The 8,806-nt window shown below is 37.1% G+C and overlaps 5 protein-coding genes across 5 annotated transcripts; 3 read left to right on the top strand and 2 right to left on the bottom strand.

Moving 5' to 3' along the window:
- Positions 1–2,146: 2,146 nt before the first annotated feature.
- On the bottom strand, positions 2,147–3,870 carry WALSEDRAFT_46712 (cyclin-related 2). Its single transcript, XM_006958834.1, has 2 exons — positions 3,349–3,870; positions 2,147–3,303 (listed from the first exon to the last, which is right to left on the bottom strand). The coding sequence occupies exons 1-2, from the start codon at positions 3,748–3,750 to the stop codon at positions 3,178–3,180; spliced, it is 528 nt and encodes a 175-aa protein (XP_006958896.1). The 5' UTR covers positions 3,751–3,870; the 3' UTR covers positions 2,147–3,177.
- Positions 2,147–4,070, top strand: WALSEDRAFT_60636 (Aldo/keto reductase). The gene is made up of 4 exons (XM_006958833.1): positions 2,147–2,608; positions 2,659–3,303; positions 3,349–3,805; positions 3,857–4,070. The coding sequence occupies exons 1-2, from the start codon at positions 2,308–2,310 to the stop codon at positions 3,174–3,176; spliced, it is 819 nt and encodes a 272-aa protein (XP_006958895.1). The 5' UTR covers positions 2,147–2,307; the 3' UTR covers positions 3,177–3,303; positions 3,349–3,805; positions 3,857–4,070.
- Positions 2,191–5,163, top strand: WALSEDRAFT_57782 (hypothetical protein; the record flags this gene model as incomplete). Its single annotated transcript, XM_006958832.1, has 4 exons — positions 2,191–2,608; positions 2,659–3,303; positions 3,349–3,805; positions 3,857–5,163. Exons 3-4 carry the CDS (start codon positions 3,775–3,777, stop codon positions 5,161–5,163), a joined length of 1,338 nt encoding a protein of 445 aa, XP_006958894.1. The 5' UTR covers positions 2,191–2,608; positions 2,659–3,303; positions 3,349–3,774.
- A 193-nt stretch (positions 5,164–5,356) lies between these two features.
- On the top strand, positions 5,357–6,371 carry WALSEDRAFT_39037 (Mob1/phocein; the record flags this gene model as incomplete). The annotated part of the gene is made up of 6 exons (XM_006958831.1): positions 5,357–5,449; positions 5,496–5,663; positions 5,710–6,013; positions 6,061–6,107; positions 6,150–6,211; positions 6,255–6,371. 6 exons carry the CDS (start codon positions 5,357–5,359, stop codon positions 6,259–6,261), a joined length of 681 nt encoding a protein of 226 aa, XP_006958893.1. The 3' UTR covers positions 6,262–6,371.
- A 53-nt stretch (positions 6,372–6,424) lies between these two features.
- Positions 6,425–8,589, bottom strand: WALSEDRAFT_29131 (transporter; the record flags this gene model as incomplete). The annotated part of the gene is made up of 14 exons (XM_006958830.1): positions 6,425–6,833; positions 6,890–6,920; positions 6,965–7,040; positions 7,088–7,567; positions 7,615–7,624; positions 7,668–7,746; positions 7,793–7,864; positions 7,910–7,946; positions 7,993–8,059; positions 8,104–8,225; positions 8,271–8,315; positions 8,366–8,372; positions 8,418–8,439; positions 8,487–8,589. The coding sequence occupies 14 exons, from the start codon at positions 8,587–8,589 to the stop codon at positions 6,425–6,427; spliced, it is 1,560 nt and encodes a 519-aa protein (XP_006958892.1).
- Positions 8,590–8,806: the final 217 nt, after the last annotated feature.

Raw genomic sequence — 8,806 nt, 5'->3', positions numbered from 1 at the left:
CTACGACTAAGTCATACCGATACCGATTCAAACTAATCGACTCACCTAAATGTAGGACGTGCGGCATAGATGATAGCATCTCGCACAGAGTATTTATATGTAGAAGACACATAATGGCAAGAATCACCTTGCGAAGAAAGATAACCAAGATCAACGTTCGGTTCGAATTAGGTCCAATGCTCAGGAACGCACAAGCTCTTCAAGCCCTTTACGAGTTTTTCAAACCACAATTGACTACGTACCCAAGATACTCCGGTGGTTCGGCGTAACCGAGAAAATTCCCGGACACGCAAATCATCAAGACATTTTACGACACTAGTCAAGAAACGCTTCCTACCAATTCAACATGCCATTCAAATCCTCATGCTCTAAGAAGTATTGATGGACGCAGTTTAACTTTGTATCGTCTTAACAATATATTTAGATTTCATCATCATTCATCATCAGGTTATTTACTCTGCCATAATTTAATATGCGCTTAGAACCTTATTCTGGACTTTGCGACCCATTACGTGCCAACACTATACGACTCATTTGTAAATTAAAACCACAAACCTCTCAATCATCTATCCTGACGCTTCCATAATACATACATAGATGCTAAAATATGTGAACATGTCCAGTGATATTAGATAACTTCTCAGAGTTGCAAGGCGTATTATCACTCAGCTACGGATATGACACTTTTTTACTATAAAGATGTAGAGCCAGCTCTTAATTTGATCAAAACATTCAAGGACAAGTTTTTTGACAGCTAAAAGCATCATATGCACGCGTCTTGGCTTGCAGAAGGATAGTTGCGAAATCATAATGAGGATAAAATAGCTATGTTCAATATCCAGTTCGTATCAGGTCCTCTACGGTAGAAGGCATAAATTTTTGGGAAAGCTCTACGGTTTTTTTAAACTTCATCTGAGCATCCACTCGCCAAAGCCTGTTGTATCTAGAGCACTCGAGGGAACAGAGATGAGATGGTCAAATCATATAATGACATTTGTCAAAGAATGCTTCCAGGAAAAAAATCAATTACCCAGGGCATTTCTAGACTTTGAATAAAAAAGACCGTAAGACCTTTTTTAATATACACACATCTTCGCGTTTTACTTTCTATGGTAATTCACCTTCGGTACGACTTAAGTTGTGGATGGAGCACTCATGATCTTGGGAAATTATTTGAACACCAGAAATATGCCCTAGGTGCTACAATAATTGGTATAAGCTTTACTAGTACATTTGAGGGGCACTTCAAAAGAATGGGTATGGAGCAGATCATCGTCATGTAGTCAATGTCACTGGTAGACTTAGATGGTATAGTTACTCAAAACTGTATGCATCGACACAGGATACGTTAGGCTTGCTTGATAGTTAGTCAGTATTTTACCGCCGCCGCTTTTTGTAATATTATTGTAAAAATTGCAATGAAGAGTTTATGGTATTGATGGTTAGAGATAGTATTAAGTACAGTTACACCATAAACATAACATAGAGATCCAAATGCATACATTTACGTATTATATACAAGCATCTTCCCTATAACATCGGACAATATACATCAGTTAGTTGAAGACATAATATGCTTTCGTAGCTCAAGATATTGACAATTATGTCTAAATACTGGTAATGAGAACGATATGATAAATTCGAAAATAGCTGTCCTAGCGATCCTGACAGCAGTGCAACTCTAGTTTGTGGATATCTCTATAAATAACAAAGTAGTCTTTAGGCTCTCTCTTCATATGTCATTCAATGGTCATTATATCTATACTTGTCGAACACATGAACTAGGTATATATGTATGATACTACAAACATAGAAATATGGATACAACAAATAAATAATGTATGAACATTATAGATAAACAAACAAGAAAGTAAAAAAAAACTACAAAGAAATATTAGATGTTATACATACTAGTCTCAATCATTTTAGACGATGGCATAATATGGCAAAGGAAGATCTGAAAGGTAGAAAGTTAAGGCAGAAGAAAGCGTATACACGTTCGACTGATTAACATATCCAAAAATATACAAGCAGGAACAGTTATAGCTACTATGTATGAGAGATGATCATCGATATGTCCACTACGTCATAGGATAGACCAATAATGAATGACTTGTGGTATACATATTAGAAGAAATGTGGGAATACAATGACTTTATCAAATCCGCACGGTGTAATTTTATGGAAAAGAGATTTGTGAACTGAAATCCGTATAAGCAAGTACATATTACGTCAGTAATTTACGTCAGAATCCAAAGCTCATTAAAGAGACAGGTCGCCACTATATCTTCCATATTAAACGATATCATGTCAAAAACTTTACAAATGTTAGATGGTTATCAGCATCCGATCATTGGGCTCGGAACTTATTTATTAAAAGATCCAGATGCCATTAGCACAGCCATAAAGAGTGGATATCGCTGTTTAGATACAGCCTGTTATTATCACAACCACAGGGAATTTGGATTGGGTGTTAAGAAATCTGGTGTGCCTCGCTCGGAGTTGTTCTTAACCAGTAAAGTGGACCCTTGGACAGGTGCGGTGCACAATGCACGTCAGAGTATTTTAAGAGCATTGAATGAAGCTCAACTCGAGTATTGGGATTTGGGTGAGCTATTATATTGTTCTGATTTACTTTTCTGATGATATTGTCATTAGTCTTGATACATTCCCCTAGTGGCGGTAAAAATACACGTTTGAATGCTTACGAAGAGCTTTCCTCATTAGTAGACGAAGGAAAGATCCGTTCATTGGGAGTTTCAAACTACGGCGCTGGTCATATAGAAGAGTTATTAGCGAGCAAGCCTAAATATGGTCCAGTTGTTAATCAAGTCGAGGTACATACTATGCATTCAAATGACAAGGTAGTAAGATATTGTCAAGAAAAGGGTATAATCGTTGAAGGTTATTGCCCACTTGGAAGAAAGCAATTTTTTAATAATAGGGCGCTAATTGAGATTGCCAAAAAGTACAACTGCAGTGTTCCTCAGCTGATGCTTAGCTGGTTGATTGGGAGAGGAATTGTACCATTACCAAAATCATCCGATGACGCAAGACAAAGGGAAAATCTAGAATCGACGAACGTGACACTGCGAGAGGCGGACATGACAGAAATTAACAAACTAGATGAGCAGATGGATGTAGATGGACAATATATAATACAAGACGGGGTATGATTCAGTGTTCTAGTAATAACTTAAAATAAAAGTCGATTTCTGATTTGTTGATGAATAAATTGAAGTCATTGAGTAAAAGAAAATGTAGTTCTAACTGATTAAGTTCAGACAAAGGAAGACCGCCAACCTGAATTTGTGTTAGAGTGTCTACATCAGCTAAGCTAAAACTCACTTTTGCATATCTAGAATTAGTGTAGAATATATCGGATAAAAACTTAGAAGATACTGTTATGCCTGCGATGATTAATCTGTGTATATTGTAACTATTCAATGTGAAGACGTTTGATAAGGATTTCATCCTATTGAAGTACACCAGAAGGGAAAGAAAAACTTGATTAGTTGATGGGCAATAACGTAGTATCCTAGATAAATAGTTCTTTATTGAAATTGTCGGTATAGATTTCGCTTGAAATAGCTGCAAACTGGATGGATTGTTCAAGCTGTCTATGCAAGCAGACGTCGTTGGTGTAGTCCTAGTAGCCGTATTATTCGTCTCCTTTGATAGCTCGTCTAATAAAAATTTATCCAGCAAATCAATTAAATTATTCGTATCAAATTCTATTAAGTCGTCCATTAGCGGGAACAAGAAGCAAATGCCATGCTCAGAAATATTTTCAAAAATATCAATTGTAGGCAGCCTTCTTTTTGTCAGTATATTAACTCATTTAACTATTATCTAGATAGCCCGTCCAGCAGTCCTTATCTACACCAACTCAGCGAACTACTTAATAAGAGGGACTTCTACAATTTAATTAAGAATTTTAAGCATTGCGACTTGCCTCTACACAGCTTGCAGCAGCTAGAACTCAGCTCTTTAAATAGTCAAGAGAAGAGAAGACTACTCAAATTGACTAGTAACATACGTCCAATTAGTAGGGCGACTTTGAACTTGACTACCCTACTCTTCAATCAACTTACCAACAAGAATGACAAAGACATCGCAAACTTGATACACCAATATTCACATATTAAACCATATAACATGGAAGAACCTCTGAGATTGTACAGGATGTCGGAATCTGATAAGCATTCTCTTCTAGCCTTATTAGAATTCGCTTACAAATCGAACAATGATCGTTTATATTTTCAACTTTACAATACAATCAAAATTCATCAGTTAGAATTCAATTTCAAGGTTGTAAGGATTCACATATTTAAATCACATGATAAACTGCAATATATTAATAAGCTATTGCGATATATGAACAACGACTATTTCGATGATGGTCAGAAGAGGCACCTTTGGTTTAAAATTATAAAATTATTCTGCTTAGATGAGATTTCAAGCTATGGTAATAGCTTACACAATTCTATCTCGATCCTAGATGAATGGCAGAGAGCGTATTTTGATATCCCAAGTGCTATAACCAAAGATACAACACATCCAATCTTCAGTTTAAGCAATTATAGTGGTTTTCATAAAATAAATAGACCACTTTCACCGGCTTACCTAATAATAATGCAAAAAGCAGCCGATCTAGGTGATTTAACAACTTGTTTCAAGTTGTTAGGCGATTTAGTGGACGTTAATTCGCTCACTGGTAAATTTACAACTAATGCAATAAAGCAAGCACAATTAGAAAAGCACGACAATAGATTTAACAAACTCATCATTCCTTTAAACGCTTACCTCATTCTATACCAAGCATGCAAGAATACATCACAGAGATCTATCTCACAGCGTACAGATCTACTTTACAAAGTTCATAATTATTTCATACAACAGGAATCATTTGGTATCATAAAAGGTGACAACGTTGTACCACAAGATAATAGAGGGAATCAAGTACCGTCGCCTAATCAAATTCTAATGATTTTGACAACATTCTTGACCATTACTCAAAATAGGCAAACAGTATTAGAAGTTTGGCAGCAGTTGAGAGTCAAATTTAGAAAGCAGTCGTCCGGATGGGTAGGTTGGAATAAAGTGGAACGTTATCACCGCATACGACGATTATTGTATGAGTGCAAGGAATATACCTCATAGAATTATTTATTCAATTTGTAATTTACATGTATTTTAAATACCAATTGATGGTGCATATCTAATCAGAAACTAAAAAGCCTTATTAGTGTGAAAAAATAACAATAAAGTATTCCGTAATAAAATGCATATTCATCATTTATTTTCTTCCTTTCTTTACGCGTCGCGTCACGCGTACTTTCCTTTTGACAAGACGATGAGCGTGTATCTGAGTGGAGCATCGCCAATAAAGAACCCAACTCGGACATTTAAGCCACGTAGAGCTGTAGAAGGAAGTAAGCAATTTCAGGTATGTCTAAGACACCTATATTGGCTTATCGACTTACGAGAATCAGCTCAAGAAATACGCCGAAGCTACACTAGGATCCGGAAACTTAGCAGAGGCCGTAAAACTACCACAGGGAGAAGACCAAGATGAATGGGTTGCTATACACTGTGTGGACTTCTTTAATCATCTTAACATGCTTTACGGATGTGTCAATGACTTCTGCAATAACAAGAATGTGAGATGATTTAAATAAAATATAGATTGACGTTGACTCTTCATAGTGCCCAATCATGTCAGCTGGTCCAAGGTACGAATATCAATGGGCTCAACCTAGCTACGGACTTGGAGCTAAACCAGGTGCACCAAAGCGTTTAATGAGATTGTCGGCTCCAGAGTATACAGATAATTTGATGAATTGGATACAAAGTATCCTCGATAATGAAGCATACTTTCCGTCGAAATTAGGACAAGCCTTCCCTAGAAACTTCTCAAGCATTTCTAAGGATATTTTCCGTCGCTTGTTTAGAGTCTATGCTCATATTTATAACTCGCATTTCGAAGTTATGGTTGCATTGGGAATTGAAGGTGCGTTGTTCATCGAAATTATACTGAATTTAACAATAAACGAATAGCTCATTTGAATACCAACTATAGACACTTTTTGCTATTCATTCATGAAGTAAGTTAGCTTTTCTTCGTAGATGCGTCTAAGACATTTCAGTTTAAACTCGTTGACGCGAAAGAGTTGGCTCCACTTTCAGATTTCAATCAATCCATTCTCTCGTAAGTGATTTTTAGCCTATATAGTAAACTTACAGCAATCTAGTGACTAATTTCGATTGACAAAATGTCGATTATGTGACACATTCACCTCAATATAATAGTAAGACAGGCATTTAAAACCTATTCGCAATGTAATTTATTTAGCATTACCATGGATACTTCAATTTTTATCAATAGGAAAATCTAAAAATACACGAAACTCTTAGAGTACATTTAACACAAGTATCTAAACATCGGATGTTTATCACCTAAGTTTGCAATGTCTTGTCTTGAATGATCTTGAAATCCCCATCTCTCGAGAAGAATATCTGGTAGATCTACGAATTCATTCCTGATGGCTGAGAAATTAGTTGTGAGCTCATCCGATCCTTTCTCGTTAACAATTTCTGCTAATGGGTTTTCTTGTATTATAGTATATATCTCCTCCAGCGTACCGTATTTCTCGTCGCGTTTTTTGTTTTCATGCTTGAGAATGAAATACATGACAAACGATACGACGAATAAAGAGAAACCCATCGCAGCGCAGACAGAGTGTCCAATCCTAAAGTATGGTATGCCAGAATCTGGATAAAGGTATGAAGAAAGAATGCCTGCTGAATTACGTAGAAGGTCATTAGATTTTCTATATTTGAAGAAGATGTTACTTATCTGACAACATAATGAAGCCTTGCGTCACACCCCTTTTGTAAGTTGGACCAAAAGAGCCCGCCTGTTCAAATGTGTCAGCATAATCACGCTGGCTTAGGAATTTACCTACGCCCCAGGCAAGAATGACGGCAGCAGCCGGTGAGAATCCCATAACACAAAGGAAGATAGCAAAATACTTTGCCTATAGGTATTTTAGAGAGTGTGCTATATCTCTAACTTAACACTTACACCTGGAGCGCTATCTGGCACGACTTGGATAATAATATATCCTACCATCGCTACCAAACCTGAGATCATAATGATGATACCGCGTTTTCCAGTACGATCGCTGATGTATGCTGCTCCAACTGTTACTAGGAATCCTGCAGCGTATGGTGGAACTGTTAAAAGCTGAGATTGTGCTGTAGACCAACTACCGAGTTCTTTAATAATGGTTGGGCTGAATGTTGCAAGACTATACAACAATGTACAAGCCATGAAGTACAGTGCAGCGAATATGTACATCTTGAAATCGCGTAGAGCAGAGAATACATGATCCCAAGTGAAATCGACGTCGAGTGATAAGGCTCCCTGGCCATACTTGATTCGATGTATGACAAAGGCTCTTTGTCGATCAGTCAAGAATGTAGCGTCAGATGGAAGATCGACTACTGCCCAGTAGGAGAAGACACCGACGACGAATGAGGCTAAGCCTTCAATACAGAATATCTAGCAGGCTGTTAGATAGGTAACTTATCAACTTGTGGGAAACTCACCCAAGCCCATCTACTTGGTATTAGTGTTTGAGACAGAAAAATCTATCACTTACCCCGGTAAACCACCAATGCCACGCATTTGGCTTAGACCATATGCAAGAATACCACCAAATGCACCAGCCAGAACACAGGCTATTCATCCACGTCAGAGCTGTACTTTTGAGAAATTGAAACACACCTGAGAATAAGAATCCCATTCTGAGAGCTTGTTCCTGACGAGGATAATAAAGAGAAATGATATAGATTGCACCTGTAGCATTATGAGCTGATTTCTACGCTATAAGGACATACTCACCAGGGAAAAGACCGGACTCAGCCACACCCAATAAAACCTAAGGAATAAGTCCGAGGGCGTACATATAAGCATATAAAACTCACTCTAGTAGTAATTAAACCTCCATAATTTTTGACAAAGCTTTGAGCCACCAATATAATTCCCCAAACGCTTCACGTTGTTAATGAATGGACATGTTGAAACTTAGTACCCACGTTATCATTGTAGGTAAAGTGCGTCTAGGACTATAGCGCTTTATAATGAGGTTAGAAAATGTCTCAAAAGCTACATATGTGGCGAAGAAAACTGTGTTTGTATTTTGAAATTCGTGATCTTGCTAGAATAGACATGAGCAGTTGTCGAGAATATGAATATTTCGCACCAGATTCAAATCATCTATAATACCATCTAGTTTTGCCTGACCGATCTAACCCATGACTTAGTAATCACTTAGACTTATATTACTTAACGACTTACGTTGACTCTATTGATAATGAGAATTTTAATTTCTCCGGAATATGAAACATACCTATCAATGAAGGATATTAAATCTGGGTATTTTTTTAGCAATAAGCACATAATTAACTCATAAACTCACATAGAAGTCCCAAAATAGGGATCAAGCGAAGATCTATTTTCCATACCAATTTTCGCTCTTCTTGCGGACTGAAACCAAGGTTGTTTGGGGTAATTTGCACCATAATAAATGGCAGTTGTATTCAAAGGTGTAGGTTAATTAAGGGACTCATTTTGTACCGTCATCATGTGTAGTAGAATTTTGTGCCGAACTCAACGGACACTAAAGGGAAGAGTGGGGATAAGAACAAACGGGTAATATATATAATATCTTTTTATTACTTTTTAAAAAGAGAATACCCACGTCATAGATAAGACAAGTCACAGGGTATTTTCAGGGCT

This window comes from Wallemia mellicola (genome assembly GCF_000263375.1).
Source record: "Wallemia mellicola CBS 633.66 unplaced genomic scaffold WALSEscaffold_12, whole genome shotgun sequence".
NCBI lineage: Eukaryota > Fungi > Basidiomycota > Wallemiomycetes > Wallemiales > Wallemiaceae > Wallemia > Wallemia mellicola.
Note: the sequence above shows the minus strand (reverse complement) of the source record. Positions and strands in the feature narration are given on the sequence as shown.